Below are 23,599 nucleotides of genomic sequence, written 5' to 3' on the forward strand. Positions count from 1 at the left end.
CAGAAGGCCCCTCCCTCTGTGTCATCGGGCCCCTCCTTCGCGTCGGTTACTGACTGGGAGCACAGTGCGATGCCTGACTTCCATATTTCCATGTTCAAAGAAAGGGAAGAGAATCAAAGATTGGAAACAGTGATTTGTGTGAGGATGGAGGAGAAGGTACACTCCTGCCTGTTCTCAGACACCAGATGTGCTCAGCAGCTCCTTGAGCATCTCTTCATTTTTGTTGGAATGTGAACTTGGGGTCTTAGACAGGTGTTTCAGAGCAGGCGCGTAGACCACAGGGTCGCTGAGGGGGGTGTGGGCGCAGTGAGCGCTGGTCCACGGCCCGGGGCCCTCAGCGGTGCCGCGGCCGGTGGGTCCCTGGCGCGTCCTCAAGGGCATTTCAGTGACTTTGACGTATTAGATGTTGTGTTTAAAAATACGAATTTCATGTTGAAAAATTTTTGTAGCCTGCTCCTTATTTTCTAAGTAGAATCCGCTTGTAGTTACAGTGACAAAGGGGACCATTAAAACCTTTTAAGACCTTCCATCTTCCCACCTCTGAGAAAGGAATAGTAATTTTACGTCATTTATTCAGGTTTCCTGTTGTGTATGGTGATGTAATAGATCTGTGTAAGTTAACTCACGGAAAACTCTTGGAACAGCGCCTGGCGCTTCGTAAACACTGGATAAACAGTAGCGCTCTCTCCTCCCCCCCCCACCCCACGAGAAAGGCCGTGAAGCAGAGTTCCGTTTTACAGTGGGAAAGTTCCTCGCTGAAAGAAGTCCAGACCCCTGTGCCCCTCTCCTTTTAAAGGATGCTCCAAAAGGGATCAGCTTTCCTTCGTCCATTAAAACTCAAAGTGATTGTCTCTCACAGTCCGCTCACTGAGTTCTGTGGGGCCAAAGGGAGTAGCGGGGGAGGCCCTGGGGCCTCAGGAGGGAGCCCACGGCCCCGGCCACGGCCACGTGACGTGAACAGCAGTGATGGCAGGACTGCTGAGCCTCCCTCCGCGCTCACCCAGGGCTGCCTCCTGTTGGACAGAGGCGAGGGAGGTGACCTCACCTGTCCCAGGCTGTCCAGCCCCTGAGCACCTAAGGCAGGTGCTGCGTCCGGGGAGCCGGCGGCTAAGGGCGGCATGAGGGCTGGGCTCGCCCCGGCGGCCAGGAGGACGCACTCGGTGAGTCAGGCCTTGAGCAGGTACGGTGGTTGTGGACACACGCCTTTGTGACGGCAAGCTGTGTGCAGAGGCCGCGTCTGCGCTGGGGGTGGGCGCTGCGCCCGCGCAGCCGCGCCGGACTGTGGTCGCCCTGTGAGCCCTCTGCACGGAAGTGTCCGTTGCCACAAGCAAGACGTTCTTATTTTAGTGTTTAGGTCAAAATGCTGGTAAGAAGTGGACCACTTTCCAACAAAACCAGGGGAGTCGTGACCCTCCAAGTCTCATAGCACGTTGTGTGACCCTTCAGTGCGACAGGCTGTGCTTTCTTCCAGGAGGAAGGACCACGGGTTGAGGCGGGCGGAGAGGGGTGTGGGGTGCGCCTCCGGGGGTGGAGGACGGTGGTGTGGACCAGCCGCTGAGCCCTCGGGCTGTGGCTTGCAATGTGAAATCATCTTCAGAAGGAGAATCGTAAGTGACCTCATGGCTGTCACTACTGTTGCTCTTGCCCTGAATTGCGTATTTGTGAGACAGCGTTGGCTGGTGGGGCTGTGTGTCACTGCAGGTTACATGTTACAGGAGACGCCTGGGGTGGCCCTGCCTGTCATGAGCTCTGACCAGGGTCCAACAGTATTTTTATCTTTTCTGAGAGGTGGTGTGTTCCCTCTTAATCTTTCCAAGTGGGATATTTTTAGGATCATTGCCCATTTCTGAAAAGTATTACTAACATTATGTGGGAACCACGAATGATCACCTTCTCATTTTCCTTTTTAGGTGGAGATGATCTTCACAGTGAAGACTCTGGAAAATGCTTGGTTCTCTGCAGGAACTACAGAAATGGAAGGAAAGAACATTTTCAAAAGGAAATTGTTGTGAAAGTGTGTTTACAACTAACTCATACTGTTGACATTTTTTTTTTTTTGAAATCATAAAACACTTTAAGAAGATTGTATTTATGGTCAAAGGAAACTGGACGAACCATGCGGCCAAAGACTTTTCCCGCCACGTCGTACTCTGGGAACAGCCGGCAGCGGCTGCAGGAGATCCGCGAGGGCCTGAAGCAGCCGCCCAAGACCCCCGCCCCGGGGCCGCCCGCGGGGCCGGGCAGCGACGCCGCCCTGGACGCCAAGGCCCTGGGCGGCAAGGACGCGGCCAGGCCGCAGCAGCAGATGAGGACCGCCCCCAAGTTCGGGCCGTACCAGAAAGCCCTGAGGGAAATCCGGTACTCCTTGCTGCCCTTTGCTAATGAGTCAGGCACCTCGGCCGCCGCAGAAGTGAACCGGCAGATGCTGCAGGAGCTGGTGGACGCGGGCTGCGACCAGGTGGGTGGATGCTCCCGGGAGGCTGCCCCTCTGCCGTGCCGAGGTCAGACGAGACCGGCAGAGGTCCCGGGGGGGGGGGGGGGTCTAGGCTGCAAACCTGAGCCCTTGCCGCGTCCCGTTGCGCTGTTTTCCAGCTTCTCTCCAAAGCTGTCTTGTTTGCTGCTCTCCTTTCGAGCCAAGATCCAGAGATTTCTGAACTCTGCTGAAATTGTGTCACGGGCACTTTGTGTCCTGTCCCTGTGAGGACGGCAAGGCTTTCCCATGTAGTCCTTCCTTGGGGTTTATTTGGCTTATTCTGAGCTCCCATGGGGAAGAGAATGGCTTCTTTTGACTTATTTTTGGTTTGTGCATTTTTTAACTCAGTGAAGGGGAAGGTTGATTCACGTGAGTTGACTCCTTGACTCTTTCTCCTGTTTTAAGGGTGGTACATGTGCTGTTGGAGGACATGTAACTGCATTAAGGGAATGAGAAAGACTAGAACATAAAAAGCTTGCAGAGTCATCACGTGGTGGCAGCAGTCTTTCTCACCGCTTACGGGAAAGGGCCAGGTGATGGGGGAGATGCCAGGTGCACGTAAACGCCCACGGGGAGCCGTGCGTTTTCCATCCCGCGCGGTTCGCGGGGCTGAATGTAGTCCGGTTCGAGGGGCAGGATCGTGCAGAATGGAGCTCGTGTCCAACCCGGTAAAGATGCATCTGTGACAGGTATCTGGGGAAATGTAAGTGTCTTTTGAAATGGCTTCTGAAAGCAAGTGCTGTGTCACCACCTGTCGTGTGTAAGTCAGAGCTGCCGAAGGTGGAAGGAAGCAGGCCAGGCGTCTGTGCTGCCTTGGAAACTGAGTAGGGTTTTGTGCTCAGAGCACATCAGGATGGCTTCAGCACTCTTAGTTTCTTAGAAACAACCTAATTACGTACTCCTGGCCTCACAGTCTGGAAACTGGGAGAAAAGAGAAACAATGCCCTCTTTTATTTCTGAAAGCTACCTCAGCCCTCCTGTAGTTTCTTACCAGAGAACTTGCATTTCTCATGATCTGTTTGTGGAACTAGTGGTGCGGTTTTGTGGGGCTTCCTGACCCTCGGGCACGTGCTGGGATCGACCTGTGGGTAGAGCCGCTTTCGTGAAGCCCAGACTGTGAGTGACGGGCGCAGAGGGTCAGCGATGCAGCCGAGCGCAGGGGCACGGCCCTTCTCTCTGTGCAAACATGAAGCTGTCCCCTGGCAGACAGACCTTGATGGCTTTGAAGGTAGGAAGGAGCCGTCCTGGGGAGAGAGTGGGTGAGACTGCAGGGACTCAGCCCAACAGCAGAGCTTCTGTGAATCACTTGCAAACAAAAGAGGGAATCAGAGCGGCTGTTCTTGTGGTTGTGATAAAAGTAAACAGATCAGGCAAATGATCCAGGACACAGGGGCCTCTCATTGTGCGAGACTCCCTTCGCGGTGACGGCAGTGTGAGCAGCAGTGAAGCTGGCGCGTTTTCAGCACAGACTGCGGCCACATCAGGGGTCGGGACACACCCCCGAGGTCCCATTGGCATTTAACTCACGGTACTCGCCAGCGGAAAGGGCTCCTGAAATAACTGTCAGTTTGGTGTCTAGTGTCACTTGAGACAGCTCTGCCTTTGCTCTGACCCTCAGCTCAGACGTTTTCTGGCCTGGTTGGAGGGTGCGTTTGCTTTCAGGGAATTCTGGTTAGAAAGTCGTTGTGTGAGCCCAAATAGTGTGGCAGAAGAAGATCCGCAGTCCCTCTAGCGCTGTGAGTCTTGGAGAAAGCAGGCGACTGGAAGTCCCGTGTAACAGGTGCAGAGAATTCCTGTCACTGCAGCTTTCCCCTGTGTCTCTGTTGTATATTGCCTTTTAATTTAGGTTCAGTTTTGTTTTCTTATGTTTTGAGTTTGTGCCATTTTAACCCTGTATTTATAAAAGTGGCAGTAAACTCCCAGTTTTCCCCAGGTCGGTCTTGTAAGTCCTTGTTGGTGATACACACTTTTACATGCAGTTTTATCTGCTGCACGTGCACACGTACTTTTTCCCCATTTTATTTGAACTCTGATTCAGTTTCCGGGAAAAGTAAAAGACTGTTCACTGTGCGATGGTATAATGTGCATGTCGAATGCTGTGATGTCCATAGATCGTTTGCACGTAAATCACTGACGGCTTGTGAGAATTTCTCCGGGGAAAACAGAGGGCAGTAGATTAATGTGTCTTAAGGAAGGAGCTGCCCTTTAAATATCGATTTAAGGAACTGGATAGATGGGTTTTTGATCATGAGCGTGATGTTTTGTTTCATTGGATACTCTTCTTATTAGTACAAGTGATGATTTAAATTTAGCTTTTACTTTATCTTTCTTATAAAACTTAGTTTCACTTTTTCTTTTAACCTTTGTGGTTCCAAATGACCATTTTACCGAGTGTTCCCTCTTTCTTCCTGATACAGTTTTGAAAACCGCTAATTCAGTTGCACAGCAGTGCTGGTACGGGTGGCGTTGCTGCTTCTCAGAAGCGCTGGCTTGTATTCGCCCGTGGATCGTGGCGGCTGAGCGCAGGCAAGGGGCCCTGCGGACGGGCCGCAGCCCTCGGGGCTCCTCAGCCTGTGGTGCGGCGGGTGCTGGGGGCCTGGGGACAGCAAGGATGCCCGTGGCTCCTGGGCCTTAGAACAGCTGAGCGTTCCCTCGCGTCGTGTCCCGGGGGAGGACTTGGGTGAGGAGTTTCTTTCGGACGCGAGTGCCGGGACCGTGCGTGCTTTTTCCCTGGGGGCGGCCTGTGTGCCGACCTCCCGCCTCCCTCATCGCTCTGCCGAGTCCAGGGCCTGTGGCCCGTCGGGGCTGTGTTCCCCTGGTCCTGAATTTCGCTGTTGGTATAATTTTCCTCATCCTGACTTAATCCCGTTTTCCTCGCTTTATTGTACGTGTTTAAAATCCGTAATTAAATGAAGGTAGGAAGAAATGTAAACAAACACCTTGGTTTATGATGCCTGGGGGGAAAGGCCGGGGGTCAGGAAGAGGCTTCGGAGGCGGGCGTCCTGGGCCGGGAGAGCGAGCACCAGGGGAGCCGCGGGGCCCCGGCCCGCGAGCACGGGGAGCGGATGCTCGGCCTCCGCACGCCACGAAGTGCGGGCACGTCTTGTTTCTCAGCCCATCGCGCGAGGCATCCGTGACTCGGGTCCTTTCGCAGAGGCCGAGGCGCTGGGCGTGCGGCCGTCCCCGCGGAAGGACAGGCCTGGCGGTGGCCGTGGCCGCGTGCGCCCCGCGTGTCTGGGACCGCTCGGCAGTGGTGGGAGGGGGCTCCCCCGTGCCCCTGCCACGTGCGGTCGCCGTGCCAGCCCGCAGCCGCGCGGGCACCTTCCCCGACGCCGTCGCCCGCGTGCCCGTCTGGGTCTGGTTCAGCTCTCCTCCTGCAGGAGCCTGGTTCTTGCCTCCGGGTTTGACCCTGGTCAGACCTACGGGGCCCGTTGTTTCTGTCTTTATTTTTGGCTGCGCCACGCGGCGCACCAGGGATCGAACCCGCGCCCCCAGCATTGGCAGCGCGTGGTCTTGACCCCCCGACACCAGGGACGTCCCGGGTCCGTTGTTTCCAACTCTAGGCCCTGTGTCGCCAGCCCTTCTCGGGGCCGGACCCGCGAGTGTGCCCCGTTTGCCCCTCGAGTATGACCCGCGAGTGTGCCCTGCGTGCCCGGGAGGCCCCCGCGTGGCCAGGGGGCTGCGCCCGTCAGTCGGCGGGAGCGGCGACAGGTGCAAAACGCAAGCTTTGCAGACAGGACTCCGGGCGCTGGTCCACTAAACTGTCCCTAAGGTCTCAGGCCCCGGAACAGACAGAAGCCCAGCTCTGCCTCGCGTCTGTCGTCAGGAAAGCGCCAGAGAGTGACGGAGGGCGCTGAAGCGAGGCTGCCGTCCCTTCATCCTGGTGACAGGTGGCCTGGGGTGATTTCACTCGGGGGCTGGGGTTTTGCTGATGAGAGAGATGCAGCGATTCAGATGACACGTACGTTTTCCTCGTCCTCCCTCTGGAAAGGGGACTTGTGTTCAGGGTTGTCACTGCCCTGAAATACTAATAAGAGCAGGAGGAAAAGAAACACTTGGGTTGAGGAATGTCAGTCCTGTAACAGGAAACTGTCTTAACAATGACTGTGGGTGTAGCTGCCCTTGCCTTTCCCCCCTCTTTTTCCCTTTTTTTTTTTTTTGGATTTTCAAATTAATTTTGGCCCTGCCAGAAGATAAACTATACCTTCTAAAGTAGGATTTAGAGTTGCTTTCACAAGACACAAGCAAATCATACCTTTGTGTCTCGCCCTCCCCCGGGCTTCCCCAGGTTATTAAAGCAGCGTGTGTTCATTGCATATGTTTGGAAAATACGGAAAAGTATAAAAAGAAGATAAAAATTGTCTGCAATTATATCAGCCCTGATACGACCACTCAGAACATTTTGGTATAAAAGTGGCCAAATTTTTCTATAATTTAAGGAAATTAGGCAACATTACTGAGGAGGGATGTGCCCGTGGTGACAGGCAGAAAAAAGCCAATCAGAACAGCGTGGACAGCATGATCCCAGTTCTTCTGTTACAGAAACACGTGTGTGGCCTCTCTCTGCTCCCCTTCTGGTTGGCTGTCCTGCTGGGCCTGGGAGCACAGGCCCTTCCCCATCTGCTCCGTGCACAGAACCGTCCGAGCGGTCATTTTGGAAAGAAAGGATGCCGTCCTTTCCCTCCAGAAAGCTTCCCACTGTGCTGGGGAAGTTCTCGGCCTCCGGTCCCGCCTTTCCCGCGATCAGCGCCCTGGCCCGCCGGCCGCGTGGCCTCTGCTCAGGCTTCCCAACTTGGGCCCCTCCTTGCCTGCGTGGTGCCCACTCCCCTTCGGAGGCTGGTCTTCGTGTCATGGATTCAGAAGAGCCTTGTCATCTTACGGCCATACCACCCTGAACGCGCCCGATCTCGTCTGATCTCGGAAGCTAAGCAGGGTCGGGCCTGGTTAGTACTTGGATGGGAGAAAAGCCTTGTCTGATCCCCGGTCTGAATCAGGACCCCCCCCCCCCCCCCCCCAGGATTGCAGTGAGAGTCGCTTCTGTGGCGTTTATCAGTTTGTTTCCCTGTACGTGGCTGCGTGTTTTGTCCCGTCACCATCTCTCTCCTCAGGTCTCAGCCCCATGAAGCAGTGGCTTTGCCCGGGTCTCCATCCTCTAGGCCCTAAAACTGGACAGACTCAGAAATGAAGGGATTAAGATTTCCTCCTAAACATTTTTATTTTTAGCATCTGTCATACTGCCTTGTTCAAACAGATGTTCTGTAATTTACTGTAAACAACGGGTGTTGAAAGGTAAACCGAGGCATATTAGACATTGGAGAGTTCATTTGAGCAAACCCCGATCTGAGCTGGGTCGCACCAAAGCGGACGTAGGAGCTGCGGCGACCGGGGCGGGAGCGGGGGGCGGGGGGCGGGGCCGGGGAGCGGGAGGGCGGGGCCGGGGCCGGGGGGGCGGGGCCGGGCGGTCGTGGCCTCAGAGCGCGCGGGGCTCTCCGCCCCCTCCCCCGCCCCCGCCTCCGCGTGGCGCAGCGCTGGCAGTGAACCGCCCTCTGCGGGAATCATAACGGATTTCACTCACTTCCTGGGAATACATTCTAGAGGTGGAATTACCAGGGCAAGGGATAAGAGCGTTTTCACAGTTTTTATTTGAATCAGCACGTTTCTTGAGAAGAAATGTTCACATTGCACTTGTATTTTCACCCCTTCCCACAAGGAGCGAGAGCTCTGTCGTGCTCTCGTCTCGGACGAGAGCCTCTGCTTCGGTCCCCGTTTCATGAACACCTGCCCCAGGACCTGCTGTTTTCTAAGAAGCGTTCAGAGGTCTGCCTTCTCCGTGCTCCCGCCCTGCCCCCCAGCCTCTCCTGAGAAGCCCCGACCGGCCTCCCTCCCCGCGGCCTTTTCCTGAGCCCCGGCCGGCAGCCACCGCTCCGGAGCCGCCGCACTTCCTCATCAGACCCGGCCTCTCCCGGGCCCGGCCCGCCCGCCTGCCCCAGCCGTGTCCCCTGCTTACGCCACGGGTGTCCCCCTCCTTACGCCAGGCTCCCTCCCGCGCTGCTGCGGCTCCCACCGCGCCCCACCCGCCTCTTCCCTGACCCACCCTGCGGCCGCCTCTCCCTCCCATGAATCCGTTTCCATCGGGACCACCCAGGCAGCCGTGCTGGGTCACAGGGGTCTCAGGGTTGGCGGCCCCCCCGGCATGTTCTGCAGGTGAGTGAGCCGAGACCCACCGCAGTAGAAAGCGTCCGTGAAATCAAAGATGATGAGTAGACGTTACACACTGAAAAAACATAGAAAAGGTGGAAGAGAAATAAACAGACTCGCAGAGGCCTGTGGCACAGTACCGAGGGGTCCAGGATGTGTGACGTGTGTGAACTGGAATCCGTGCAGGAGGAAGGGGCAGAAAAATGCCTGAAGCGGTCATGGCTGAAAACGTGCCAGATTTGGTGAAAACTTTTAGGGACAGGCAGACCTCAATAAGATGAGGCTTCACTTTGTTGCGGTTCACGCACAGGGGTTGGGGGGTTAAGTGGAGGCACCGTGGACCCTTGAACGACTTGGGTTTGAACGTCTCCGGCCACTTCTGCACAGATTTTCTTCAGTAAACGAGTCCGTGGACTCGGCGGACTGGGAAGCATGCATGCGGCCGGCTGTGAGGCTGTACCCGGGTTTCGCCCGAGTGGGGCGTCGGCACCCTGACCCCCCCGCTGCTTCCGGGTCAGCTGTAGCAAGGGTCCTGTGTTTGTTCTGACACAGTTAGAAATGAACATTTAAGCAGATTGTGATGTTGAAAGTGCATGTTGCAGCCGTTAGAGGAATCGCTAAAGTAGTCCATATAATTGGAAGAGAGAGAGCCAGAGTCAGGTGAGGAGTTAAAGTGAACAACTGAAGAAACGTTTGATTCACGCGAAAGGAGGCCGGGGGGGGGGGGGGGGGGGGGAACAGAGGAGCGAAAACCAGAGGGGGATAGGAATGGCAGACCTAGATAAAGCCGTATCCGTCATTGCATTCACTGTGTAAAAGGATTAGGCAGAGATCGTCACACGGAATAAAAAAGCGAGATCCACCTGTATCCTGTGTCCAAGGCACGCTTGTTACAAGGACACAAATAGACTGAAGCCAGAGTCTGGGAAAGAGACCTGCTGCGCAGACAGGAAACGTAAACTAGACGCAGTGGCAACACTGAAATCAGACAGTCCCCTGCAAGGCGAGTGTCACCTGGGACGGAGGGACACTTGATGATAGAAGGGCCAGCACGTCAGGGTGATGCAGTGGTGAGAACACGCCTGCGACGAAGCTTCAGACTCTGGGCTGAGGTTGTGACCGAGAGTGAAGAGGGGCCGCGGGCGACCTCCAGCCGCGCTCTCCGGGGACGGGGGGCAGCCTGCAGGGTCGCGCGGGCCCCTCTGTGAGTCAGCTGACCACTCACGTTTAGTGCCTGCTGGATGCCGATGGGAACAGCGTCGAGGCCTGAGCCCGGCGGGTCAGGGGTTTTGGTCCAGAGCCAATAAAAACCAGCTCCGGGGCGTCGTGCCTCCCGCCGTGGACCGAGGTGAGCAGGCACGTGACCCTACGTGGAGGGAGGCGCTGAAAGGCACTTCCTGAACGAAGGTGCCGCCAGCCTGGGCACCTTCCCCATGACGACGCCCGCGCGGTGCCCCTGCAGGCGCGCCCGTGCTGCCCTGACACCCGCGGAAACGTCTGCACCGGTGAGCGGGAATGCTAGTTCCCAGAGGCGCCGGACTCGCCGGGGGCAGGAGATGGTGGCCCGGACAGAGAGGAAGACTCATGTGATCGGTAATAACCCGAGGAATAAATGAAAACCCGTGAATCAAAAAGGAAACAAAGTGGGCCCGCAGGTCAGCGGAAGCCCCAGCCTGCCGGGTTCTGCAGGTGCCCGGTGGGCCCGCTGAGGCTCGGGCCCTTGCTGCCCGGGTGGGGCCCGCGCTGCCCCGGCCAGCGGCTCGTCCGCGTGGAGGTCCACACTGAGCCTGCGGTACACACCTGATTCGGAGGACTTTGTGTAAAAGAGAGAGTGTGAAATATTTCTGTACTTTTCATATCAGTTGTTACATTTGGAAAAGATATATGGGGGTAAATAACGTATTCATAGTAATCCCACTTTTACCTGTTTCTTCTTAAATGTGGCTACGAGAAAATGAAAGTGCCTCTGTGGCCCGTGTTAACTTTGTGTTGGGCGGTAGCCAGTCATGCGGGTCAAGGCGGGTGAGCCGTCCCTCGCTCCCTGCCCAGACATCCTGCCCTAGAATTGCCAACCAGCTTAGAAAGGGCAACTTGTAATTTCACTGCTGTAATCGTTGTATTGTTTTTTAAGTGGTTATTTATATTTGTTATAGAACATTTTAGACGTTGTAGATGAAAACAAAAGCAGTTGAAAATCTTACCTCTGAAAGACAAGCACCGAGATTACGTTTTTAACATTAATATTTTTATAGATATGCACCTTCTTTTTACATGTATATATTTTATAAGAAAACAGCTTTTTGAGTTTTACAAAAGGGTTTAGACTTATTCCATGAATTGCTGCTTCTTTCCATATTCTGGTTCTTTTTCTTCTCACGTTTAAGTCTTCATATTTTTTCAGTTGAATGTTGAACTTTTCTCTCTGCAGGTCTGTAGCTGCCCACACATTGCCAAGATGCCTGTTCTGTTTTTCTCCACACGTAGCCAGTAGCACAAAGCGTGTCATTAATTGGACCTCTCTCCCATCCTTTCGGAAGTCTCAGATCTTGTTTCCCTGTTGGGCTTCCATTTCGTGACGCAGGAACCCAGTGTTCTCGCTGAGGGTGGCATGCGCCGCCCTCCCTGCCCCCTGCCCCCTGCCAGGCCTGGGTGAACCCCGTCCCCGCCACGGGCACCACACGAGGCCAGGCTGCGCGAAGCAGGGCCCGCAGACTGGACCCTAAAGCTTTATTTCTTTTGCAGTTGTGTTTTCTTCTGCCCCACACAGCACCTCACCTTTTTAAAAAAAAAAAAAGTCTGTTGCCAGTTTTTAAACATCAGGAGCGTTCACATTCCGTTTTGGGTCTTTCTCTTCCCTTGTAAAGTAGGAGCCAGTTCTCGTTCCTCTTGTGGACGCCAGTCCCGGGGCTTTAGGGTGGCCCCTGAGGCCTGTGCCCCAGCCTGGTTCAGTGCTGACGCCGGAAGAAGGGCACCTAAGGGCACCTGAATCCCGGGGCAGCAGAGAGGGGTCCAGCCCCAGGACTCCCCCCTGAGCGAGCACCCCCTCCCTCCTCTGAGCTGTTGGGGCACAGGCCCCGGTGCTCCCCCACCCCCTGCGTTTGCTGAAGGAAGAGGTCAGAGGGACACGCAGCCACCTGCCATGGACAGGAGGAAGTCCTGCCATGTGTGACGATGGGTGGACCTGCTCAGCGAGAGAGATGCTGTGCGGTCTCACCCCACGTGGAGTCTCAGACAAAACAGAAACAAGCGCGCAGATACAGAGAGCAGCTTGGGGTGGGGGGGTAGGTGAAGGTGGGCACAAGGGGAACGTGAAAAAGTAGTAGCAGTGGTAGTAAGGTCAGTTATTGCTGATGTCACCATCATTGTTATGACAAAACAGACCCAGAGGATTATCACTCCTGCTCTAGAAGAAAACGGGAAAAAAAGTTAAATGTAAAATTTTCTTTATTTGAATTATAATGAACTTTTAGGTTAGTGCACCAGAGAGGTTAGAAAAAAAAGGGAGGTACTTCACTGGCGGTCCAGTGGTTAAGACTGTGCTTCCAATGCAGGGGGCACAGATCCCTGGTTGGGGAACTAAGATCCCAAAGGTGGAGGAAGAGAGAGGGAGGGAGAGAGGAAAAAAGGAAAAAAAAAAAAAAGGAATTAAAAAAAATGCCTAGAGCACATGAAAAGATGCTCAGCATCACTAATTATTAGAGAAATGCAAATCAAAACCACAGTGAGGTGTCACCTCACACCAGTCAGGATGGCCGTGAGCAAAAAGTTTACAGTGATAAATGCTGGAGAGGGTGTGGAGAAAAGGTTACCCTCCTGCACTGTGGGTGGGAATGTAAATTGGTGCGGCCACTATGGACAACAGTATGGAGATTCCTTAAAAGACTAAAAATAGAACTACTGTATGACCCAGCAATCCCACTCCTGGGCATATATCCAGAGAAAACTCTTAATTCAGAAGGATACCTGCACCCCAGTGTTCATCGCAGCACTGTTTACAGTAGCCAGGACATGGAAGCCACCTAAATGGCCATCGACAGAGGAATGGATAAAGATGTGGTTCATATGTACAATGGGATATGACAGCCATAAAAAAGAATGAAATCGTGCCATTTACAGCGACATGGATGGACCTAGAGATTATCATGCTAAGTGAAGTAAATCAGAGAAAGACAAATACATTGCTTATTTGCATCTTGAAAAAAGATACAAATGAATTTATTTACAAAACAGAAACAGTCTTAAGGAAAAGGAAACAAGTCTTATGGTTACCAAGGGGAAATGTGGGGGTGGGATAAATTAGGAGGTTGGGATTAATACACACGCTACTATGTATGAATTAATCAACAAGGACCTACTGTGTAGCACAGGGAACTCTACTCAGCAGTATACAGTAACATGAGAAAAGAATCTGGAAAAGAGTGGATGTATGTATGTGTATACCTGAATCACTGCTGTACACCTGAAACTAACACAACATTGTCAATCAACTATACGCCAATACAATTAAAAAAAAAAAAAAAAGATGCCAGGTGGGGAATACCAGACAGCAGCCACTGGCAAAGTGTATTCAGCTAAAGAGTCAAAGGGGGAATTTTTATTACTTATTTTTTGCATATGATCAAGATAACGAATGTGTCTCAGAGAAGGTCCTTGTTTCTTTGAAAGCAGGGCTTTGTGGCCTTCGTCTCCCCCCACAGAGTATCTGGAAGATCCCTTCGTGAACAAAGTGAGGCTCCTCTGTCCTCACCCAGGGTGAAGACCTCTAGCAGCTCCAGTTTCCCAACAGCAGCAACACTGTCTGGCGGACTGTATTCCTCCCTGTGACCTCTCTCACCTCCCCCTGCTTGCCCGGCACTGGCTTTCTCAGGCCCAGGTTTGCAGACACCCTGACCAGCACCTAGAAAGCCCTCCTCCTGACTCGGTCCGGTTAGAACCAGGCTGCAGCCAGGCTGGGGGGCTCCAGGGCCGGTGGGGGTCACGGGCCTAGTCCCGTGCCTCCGTGGGGTCCTCGTCCTCCTCACGTGGACCCTCGACCTGTACCCCCATCGCTGCGGTGTCAGTGGGTGAGGTCAGCTCTTCTGATTCGAGGAGGAACGTACAGAGCGGTCAAGTTCAGGTGTTCACTCCCTGTCGCAGGGGTCGTGGGGCGGAGGGGCGGGCAGTGTCCCCCCGGTGCTGCCCCGGGACCAGGCCCGGTGCCCTCGGAGCAGCCCCCTCCCCATCCCGGGCCGGCCTGGGGGGCGCGGGGCGCGGGAAGGAAGCGCGGAACCCGCGCGGGCTGGAGGCCGGGCTGGAGCGGGGCCTGTTCTTCCCGGGATCCTGGGCTTGCGCGGCCACAGCGCCTTCGATCGCTCCATCCTGGAAGCCGCCCGCCCCCGCGGTCCGGAGCGGCCGGGGTGGAACCCACTGCCGACGCCCTCCTCCCAGATGGCGAGTCAAGGACGCCCTTCATTCTGGAAGAATCGCGGGGCTGTGGCCCAGAGAGGATGTGGGGAAAGCAGAGCCGCCGGCGCGTGCCCCGACGTGTGCCCCGACGTGGCACCGGGGCGCGGGCTGGGGCTGGGCTGGGCTCCAGAGGGCAGGTGCCCGCTGACCGGGGCCTCGTCTGCACGTGGTGCTTGTGGCCGGGCCGCCGCAGCCTGTGGACGGAAACGCTTCCTCCTGCCCGTTCCGGGAGGTCCTTGTCGTGGGCACCGCCCCCCCACTCCCCGGGGAGCCGGACGTGCTCGGAACAGAGGTCCTCGCGGCGGCTGGGCACGCCTGCCGGGCTCGGCCGTGTCACCGCGAGGGTGTGGTGCTCCAGGGACGTGCTCTTCAGACGGAGGGGCCTGGGGATCTGTCTGGAAGGGGAGGGGTGTGCGGCCACCCGGCTCCACCCTCCAGCACGGCCGGGACCACGTCCCTGGTCTCCACGAACACATACCAGTGAAAAAACTAAGACGCTTAGTTTTTTGAGAGATTTAAAAGTTAATTAAAAATTTAAGCAAAAAGACATGATTTCATTTTTCTAAACTACAGTTCCTCTGGAGCAGCCTGTGAGGGCACCAGGCACCGCACAGGTGTCCACGACAGGCGAGAAGAAAGAGAGGCAGGCGGGGTTGTGGCCCTGCTTCCCCAGGAGGAAACCAGACGCCGTGATGACTTAACTGGCGTGAAACACACTAGATCTTGTCATCGCCTGGGTGCTCGGCTGGAGGAAGAATGTGAAGTGTTATTTGTGAATTTCTGAGAAGGGCGATTTCATTTGGTTGAATCTGTAAAGTTAAGGCACTGGGCAAATGTTCTTTCTGTGTCTGTGTCACACTCCGCCTTCCTTGGCCCCGCAGACGTTGGGCTGTTGCCCAGAGTGGACTTTCAGGCTGAGAGCAGCCCTGCGGGTCCGCGGAGCCGGCAGAGACCCGGGCTCTGACTCGGGCACCGGGCCGCAGTGCCCCGGGGGTCCCAGCATCTGGGGAAGGGGTGCCGGCATCTCAGAAGGGGTCCAGCGCAGGCTTTGTTTCAGACGCGCGGGCGCGTGGCCCCGGCCGCGGGAGCGCTGTGTGCGGAGCCCCGCGGGTGCGGGCCCTTCCGGAGGAGGCCGCTGCCTGTGCCTCCAGGTCCCCGCGCCCGCAGCGGAGATGCGCCGGTCCCCCCGGAAGGGGAACAAGCGCCGTGGGAGCCTCTCCTCCCCGCCCCGTCCTTGTCACCGCCGCGGCTTTGGGTGACTTGAGAGTCCGTCTCCGTCTCGGCTTTTCCGCCCTCGACGCACGGCCGGCGCGCTCATTTCTCGGGGCGCTCGTGGCAGGCGGGACGGGGTCGGGGTGCGGGGCCTGCGCCCGCGCGTTCGCGCCAGTCCCTCCCGCGGCCTGTCCCCGCGACCCAGCGGGGCTGCTCACGGCATCTGCTGGGAGCGCCGCCTTAAAGTGGGGGCGCGCTGGGGAGAAAGGCTCGCGGGCAAAGCCCCCGGGAGCCTCGGCAGGCGCTCCCAGTGAAACTGGGTCACCTCTGCGGCGGCCCAGGGCTTTGACATTCCTGGCCCGCGCAGAGCCTCCGGCGCTGGGGACCCGCCCCGCGCGGAGTGGCCGTTTCCGCGGCCCCGGGCACGCGTGGGGGCCTCGTCTGGTGTCCAGCCGCGCCTGCGGGCACCTGGGCAGCTGCGGAGCCCCGGCCTCCCTGTCACGAGGAGCGTCCCAGCCGCGGCTCACGCGTGTCCGTGGAGGGTGGACACACACGAGGCCTCTAGAAGCCGTCTCAGTAGAGCCGAGAGCAGGAAACAGGTGCTTTTAAACGGCAGCCCGAGAAGAGGTGAGAGGAGGTAACGGGCTCGTGGGTCGCGACACCCGATGACCCGGTGGCTCCTTGGCTGCGTTTCTGGAAGGTCGTCAGGCCCCGCTGCGCTGAGATGCCACTGTGAGCATGTCGGCATCCGCTGTGGGTTTTTTTTCAATTTATACAGTGAGGTCGTATGGCGTGAGCCGCTGGAGTTGTTTGCTCTTGGCCCGTCGCGGCTGTCTGTTCATAGCTGGGAGTGATGGCCGCAGCGCGGGTGGCAGGGGCTGTGCGGTGGCGTGACCGCGGTGACCGGCTGGCGGCCAGGCTCACAGGTGCCCACGTCTGGGCTTGGCTTCTCCAGGGCAGGGGAGGCCCTCAGCTCTGTGAGGTGGGGGGGGGCCCCAGAGGGCTGCGGCCTGGCTCGCGGCGTCCTTCGGTTCACTCCTGTGCTGCTCGTCAGCCCCTCGCTGTGCCGCTGCAGCCTCTGGTCGGAGCTTCTGGCTCAGCGTCCGCAGGGCCGGCCGGGGCGGTGGGGCCCCGAGTCCTGATCCTCTCCTGCCCCGGGGGCTCACCGTTGGCTCCTGGGCGCTTCGCCCGCTCCCTCTGGCTCCGCTATTCCAAAACGTCCTGTGGCCCCTTCTCCGCTGTGACTGCCATGTCACAGCTCTGATGGAAAATGAGAGTGACTTTGTGGCTGATGTACCAGGTATGAGCCCAAGTCCCGTGTGTTTTGTGACCCACTGTTTGTGCTTGGCTTAGTTTACTTTACGGTATACTGTAAGCACTTCCCCATGTGGTTGCGGGGTATTCTCTGACACTGTCTGAAAAAACAGTGTTGTGTTCCAGTGAATGGATGACAGACCTTAGTCTATTTTAGGGCACTCGGGTTGTTTGAAAGTTGTCACACACACACAGGTTGTTTGAAAGGTGTCACACGTAAGGGACAGCTGGTGGGTAGACTCTTCGTTAACCCTTTCATTGCGGGATGGAACCTGCTGGGCCCCAGGAGGTCCTGTTGGACACCAGTTGTCCAACAGAGGATTTGAGCCAGTTTGCAGGTGGGGTTCCTGTGGAGGGGTGGGGACCCAGGAGCAGGTGTCGAGCGGCGGGTGACTCGGCCCCTCCGGAGGCCTCCAGGGAGCCGTCACGCGGGAACGGTGCCCTCCTGCCTCTTCCACGTGCTCACGAGGTGGGGCCGCCGGGGCAGCAGTGGCCGGGCGCTGGCAGGCTCGTTCCCTCGTTCATTCACCACTTTCCCAGCGCCCAGGCGGTCCTGTCCGCCAAGCCCGTGCACACGGACGCGAGCGGGACGCAGTTTCCGGCCCGAGACCTTCAGGGTCCGCAGCGGGATTGCGGAGCAGGAGCCTCGGCCGTGGGTGGGGCGGGCAGCACGCGGCCTGGTTTTCCCGTCCCAGACGCTCGTGACGGCTGATGGGCGTGTACCATTTCAGACGTTCGTAGAGGCGGAGAGAGCAATGGAGCATTCTCCCGCCTTTGTTCCGGAGACGTGGGGTGACGCTGTGTCACACGTAGGCGCTCCCCGGTGCCTCCGCCCGGGTCCTCATTCCCACCCGCGTGCGGTGCTTTTGCTGCAGGTGTGTTCTATAACCAACCCGCAGTATTGTTTTACAAGCTTTTGGAAAACCCTGTGTGGTGTGATTGTGCATCTTCCTTTTCCAGCTGCATCGTGTTTTGAGGTTTATCCGTGTTGATGGACAGACTCCCGTCTCTGTAATTGCTGAGTCATTTCAGCGCCACGTAAGCGCCTCCGTTCTCCCGCCGATGGATGGTCACATCATTTCCAGTTTTCCATTCTCAACAGAAGTGCAGTGGGTGTTCTCCCGTGTGTCTTCTTGTGAACACGTGGGGAATTTCTCCGGAAGCGGAGTTTCTGGGTCACAGGCTGTGAGCACCCTGACTACCAGGTGCTGTCCTGGTGTTCACAGGTCGGCATCCCGGCCACAGCCTCTGCGGGGAGGTCTCCCTGCCCTTGCCAACACTTAGTGGTGTTGGGCATTTTGAACACTTGTTACTCTAATGAGTGTGAGATGGTCCCTGGTTTTAAAGCATTGCAGCCCCTGGTTACGGATGAGGTCTGAGTTCTGACGTGACCGCTGGCCGCGTGAGCTTGGGAGCCAGCTGCTCACCCTGAGCCTCAGCTTCCTGATTTTGTTAAAACACCAGCAGCCGCATTGCAGAGCGATTCCGAGACCTCGTGCCCGGCTCCTGTTGCCTCTCTGTCTCAGTCCCGAGTCCTCCCCCCAGCAGCACCCAGCAGCCTGTGCCGCGTTGAACAGACCCCCCCCCCCCCCCCCCGGTCTGCAGCACACAAGCCGGGGTCTCCCTGGGCTGCGAGGGGCCCTCTCGGGAACCCAGCAGGAGTCCGTGGGGCCCTGGACGGCCCCTGAGCCCGCCCCCTTCTCCCCTTAGAGCCTGCTCTCCGCAGAGCAGCCGGGGACCCTTTTAAACCAGACGTCAGATCTTGTGCTCGAAGCCCTGGGTGGCTTCCTGCCTCACTCAGGGTAAACACCAGCGTCCTTACACAGCTTTCACCCTGGGGGTCGGCACCCATTTAAATCCTGAAATCACTTTAGAGACGTTTAGAACCACGGGGCGGAGTCAGCCAGAAGGCTGCCTGCATGGCAGCTGTGTTCTCCACCATATGTGTCCATTCCCAAGTCACACTGTAACTTTTTCTCCTTTCCTTCCCTTCCCCTCCCCCTCCTTCCTTCCTTCTTTGTTTTCTGGGGGTTTTTTTTGTTTGCTTGGAGGTTTTTTTGGCCGCACCTCCAGGCCTGCAGGATCTCAGTTCCGTGACCAGGAATTGAACCCCAGCCACAGCAGTGAAAGCTCGGAATCCTAACCACTAGGCCACCAGGGGATTCCCTAACTTTTTCTGAAAATTACATAAGGGACTTCCCTGGTGGTCCAGTGGCTAAGATTCCACACTCCCAATGCGGGAGGTCTGGGGTTCCATCCCTGATCAGGGAACTAGATCCCACATGCTGCAAACCAAGAGTTCGCATGATGCAACTAAAATCCTGCCTGCTGCAATGGAGACCCGGCACAGCCAAATAAATAAATTAAAAAAAAAAAGAAAGAAAGAAAGAAAATTACATAAAAACTACATAGCCTGGAAATTAGTCTTCAGTACCATATTTCATAATTAAAATATACATTTTAGTAAATTATACTGTATCTTTCAAGGGTGTAAAAGTATCAGAAGACTGCCTTGCTTCTTAGATGACCCTATAGCTTTCTAGATCTCTCCATTTACTTGATAACATTTTAAAAAACAGCCACAGTGAAGAGAGCTCTCTGCGGTTGGTATCCAGACGTCCCCTCCGCTTGAGGCCCGTGGGGTGACGGTCCCAGCAAAGTGGGACAGAGGCCGTGCAGAGGGCTGCAGGCCACACGGGAAACAGCAGCTGCTCACTTAAAGCGCAGAAAGGGGCCTGAAGTTCTGTGACTGAGGATGCTCGGTGCAGAGGCCCATGTGCTGTTTGTGGGTGAGACATCTGAGGGGCAGAGCTTGACGGCGGCATTGCCTGCACGGGAAGCATCTGCCCACACACTCAGCCCACTGGGCTTCTGGAGCCAAGACTGGCTTGTAGCCGATGAGGAAATCTGTTCTTCCGGAGCCACACTGAGCCCCTGGTGCTTCAGCTCTGCTGGCTGGCCCATCTCCTGGCGTTCTGACGTCCAGCCACGGCACAGGTCAGGCCTGCGCGGCTCCGTCTTGTCTCCACAGGTACTGGGCACTTTTCTCCGACGGGACCTGCCTCCCTGGCCCCTGCAGGCGCGTGCGCCCCGGGCCAGGTCCTGCTGCTCACACGCTGGCTGTCGCCTCCCGCTTCCCCCTCCGGCAGCGTGGGCTGAGGCTGAAACTGAGTCCTTTCCTTCACAAAAGCCTTTTACCTCTCACAGCAGAGGTCCCAACAAGAGTGTGAGTTAAGGGGCTTCCCTGGTGGCGCAGTGGTTAAGAATTCGCCTGCCAACACAGGGCACACGGGTTCGATCCCTGGTCCTGGAAGATCCCACATGCTGAGGAGCAACTAAGCCCATGCACCACAACTATTGAGCCTGTGTGCTGCAACTACTGAAGCCTGCGCACCTAGAGCCCATGCTCCACAACAACCGCAATGAGAAGCCCACGCACCGCAACGAAGACCAGCCTCCGCTCGCCACAACTGGGAAAAAGCGTGTGCATAGCAACGAAGACCCAATGCAGCCAAAAAAAAAATAAAAAACCAGTGTGAGTTAAAACTCCACATTAAGCCCCTTCTTGATCCTCCTCCTGGGCCCCGGGGGACAGTGGTTGGAGGCTCTTGGTCCTGTCTTCTCTTCGGTGTCTTCTCTCTACCCCATCAGAGTCCACAGTGCAGGTTCAGAACCAAGGGTGCAGAGCTAGGAGCTTGGCAAGCCCTTCCTTCTGAACCCTTGTCCTGACCTCTGAACCTGCCCTGAAAGAGCCGGGGTCAGGGCAGTGGTGGCCAGCCAGAGCCCTGCCTGGTGGGGGAGCAGGAAGGCTGGCCCTGGGCCCTGTGGCACTGCGTGACCCAGTGCAGACCATCCAGTGAGGCCATGCTGTCCCTGGGCTTTCTCTGCCTGCAGCCTTTTCTTCTGAGCTCTGCCTGCCCCCAGCGGCACCCTCCGTCTGGCCTTCTCAGCTCAGGCTTTGAGAGCATCTGTCTCTCTAATTTAGCGTCAGGTTTCTTAGTGTTTGGAAACCGCAGACCTCTGCCCACTGGTGTCACCAGCCCTCTGGCTCGTGGTGACCAGGCTTTCCCTGGAACCTGTCTCCTGTGGGGCCCACACCATCCATCCCTGTGCTTCTGCCACTGGCTCTTTCCTCCCCCAGAACTCAGCTCGAGGCTGGTCTCTCCCTTGCAGCGATGATCTGGCTCCTTCCTTGTTTCCTGGGGCGGAAGAGATTGTCTCAGAGATTTTGTGAAAGGGAGGCACGTGGTTTTGGGTGTGTGTCTGTTTTTTTAGTGACTTGTACACGGTGGATATTAGAGGACCTGCCCCTAAAAGCAGGCATGTGCTGGTGGGGGAAGGGCTGGGGGAGGGCCTGTGTCCTCAGCCCCCTGTGCTTGGGTGCTGCTGGGTGGTCTCCTGGGGCAGTTAGCGCCAAGGGGGGGTCTTCCTGCCAGAGCACAGGGTGGGGGCCAGGCTGGGGAAGCCCCTGCAGGGCTGGTTCCCTGAGCTGAAGCCTTGACTTTGGATTAAACGCAGAGGACTGCTCTCCAAGGGCGTTGTGATCTGGCGTGACAGTGCACACCCGCACACTGCTGCCTGCACTGTCCGCGCTCTGCGGAAACCTCGTTTTGAGGTGTGAAAGCATCCTCCGTATAGTCCTGATCTTGCTCTATCGGACTTTCACCTGTTTGTCCCCTGAAAGCAGCCCTACGAGGATGAAGATTCACTTCTGGTGAAGAAGGGAACACAGTGGTGCATTCGTGGCTCACAGCTCAGCCTGAAACATTTTTTAATGAGGCAGTACGAGAACTTGTTGACAGATGGACCATGTATTGAAAAGCAAGGGGATTGTGTTGAAAAATGATGTATTTATCTTTTCTAAAAGTTAATTAAAATAAATGCTACAGCCAGAGTGCGGATAGTTTTTGACTCGCCCTTGTACAATAACATTCTCAGTTTCTCTGTGGGTGTGTGTAAACTCATAGGGGATTTTGGTGGTTTCCCTGGAATGTGTCACACCCTTGCTTCCCTATCTCTGTAGTGCCAAGAGTCAAATGCTTAATATTTATCAACCATCCCTTGAACTCATGGACCTTCTGAGTTGACGGGAGCTGTGGGACGACCTTGTGAGATCTTGCCCTCTCATTGGACTCGGCTGTGATCTGCGGAATATTTGTCTTCTGCCTGCAGTTATGTAGCTGGATAACAGCTTTATTATGAAGGAATTGAGCGTATGCATAAGTATTCTCATTGTCTTACCCTCTTTTTAAAAAAAAATTTATTTATTTGCACCGGGTCTTAGTTGTGGCAGGCAGCCTCCTTAGTTGTGGCATGCGAACTCTTAGTTGCAGCATGTGGGATCTAGTTCCATGACCAGGGATCGGACCCGGGCTGTCTGCATTGGGAGCACGGAGTCTTATCCACGGAGCCACCAGGGAAGTCCCTGTCTTACCCTCTTTAACAAAAAGAAATCATTGCATATTTCAGCATAAAACAAAACTCAAACTTCTTTCTCTCATGTTCCAATCGAGTCCTTGTTTGTAGGCATAATTTGTACGTGGTCGTGAGGCTGACACACAACATTTTGCACGCCAGAATTTCTGCACGTCGTCTGCGCTGTGGAAAGTTGCACATTTTGTTCCCTGTTGTATACACTGTGGAGGCGAATATTAGATGCTTGGTACAGCATTTGTCCAGGAGGAGAATTTTTTGGCTGCATTAAGTGTGTCCCAGGGAAAACATTAATTACAGTCACGGGACAGGTAAGCCCTTTCTCACTCCCGCCCCACGTGCTCCTGTTTCAGGGGCTGTCAAATTCTGACAGACATCTTTATGCAAATTGATTTAAAAATTAAAAAAAAATTTTTTGGCTGCGTTGGGTCTTCGTTGTGGCTCTCAGGCTTCTTTCTAGCTGTGGCACATGGGCTCAGTAGTTGCAGCACACGGGCTTCGTTGCTCCGTGGCATGTGGGGTCTTCGTTCCCCGACTAGGGATTAAACCCGAGTCCCCTGCCTTGCAGGGTGGATTACCACTGGACCAAGGGAAGTCCCTGCAAATTGATTTTTAAAACAGAATTCTTTTAAATTAGCCTGAGAGTTTCAGGAAGTAAAATTATTAAATCAGGGCACAAACAAATTTAATAACTTTTGATATTCGTTCACAAGTATTCACCTCAAAGGACCAAAGATACGTGATTGTGAAGAGTTTCACACCCCCCGCCCCATTTTTCTTTGTAACTACAGTATTTTGTTCTGGTGTTAACAATTCAATTTAAAATGCTATTTTGTGCATGTTTCTTTGATCCTTGGTAAGGTTGAACATTTTCCATGTTTGTTTAATTTTAGGCCAAATTTCTTCATTCCCTACCTATAAGCTACTTAAAAAAACAAATCTTTTTCCTCGGAAGCGCTCAGCAGTTGCCCTCCTTGCTGTCGGGCCGGGGCCTTTGGGGAGAGGGTGGGAGTGGTGCCTCGTCTTCTTGTCACCTGCACATATTTCAGATTCACAGGCACTTGTGTTTTCTTGACTTTTTCTCTCCTCGTTCTCTGGGAACCGCACAGAAGGCCGGCTCGGGCCCCACGCTCTCTGCGGGGGCCTGTGTTTCTGGCTCGGGCCCCAGACAGGCTGGGTCACCCTTTCCTTCTCCGTCACCGGCCGCTACCTGCCCTTCAGGCTCCTGAAGGCACCGGCTCTGGGGCTGTGGGCACTTTCAAGCCGGCAGGTCAGGGATGGCAGGGCAGGCGGGAGGGGCCGGGGGTGGCACGTGGGCAGCCGTGCAGACACCGGGCCTGTGCACACCTGGCTCACGAACGCCGGGTGCAAGCGTGCCGTGCAGCCGGGGCCGAGCCTGCGGGCGTGTGCGGGCGTTCCCGGGCAGCTAGGCCCAGCGCCTGCACCACAGCTGGCCTCATGTCTGGGCGCTGGAGTCACAGAATCGGGGTCCTGCTGGCTGGTGGGTGGATAGGGTTGTGATTC

At 55.8% G+C, this 23,599-nt stretch overlaps 1 protein-coding gene across 2 annotated transcripts in view; it reads left to right on the forward strand.

Moving 5' to 3' along the window:
* The window catches only part of LATS2 (large tumor suppressor kinase 2), a 50,061-nt gene that overhangs the window by 11,264 nt on the left and 15,198 nt on the right, over positions 1-23,599 (forward strand). For both annotated transcript variants that reach the window (XM_057707642.1, XM_057707643.1), the window contains one exon: positions 1,911-2,458. In XM_057707642.1, coding sequence (XP_057563625.1) covers positions 2,117-2,458 — 342 coding nt within the window. In that variant the 5' untranslated portion in view covers positions 1,911-2,116. The remainder of the gene's footprint in view (positions 1-1,910; positions 2,459-23,599) is intronic.

Source organism: Hippopotamus amphibius, chromosome 14, assembly GCF_030028045.1.
Source record: "Hippopotamus amphibius kiboko isolate mHipAmp2 chromosome 14, mHipAmp2.hap2, whole genome shotgun sequence".
NCBI lineage: Eukaryota > Metazoa > Chordata > Mammalia > Artiodactyla > Hippopotamidae > Hippopotamus > Hippopotamus amphibius.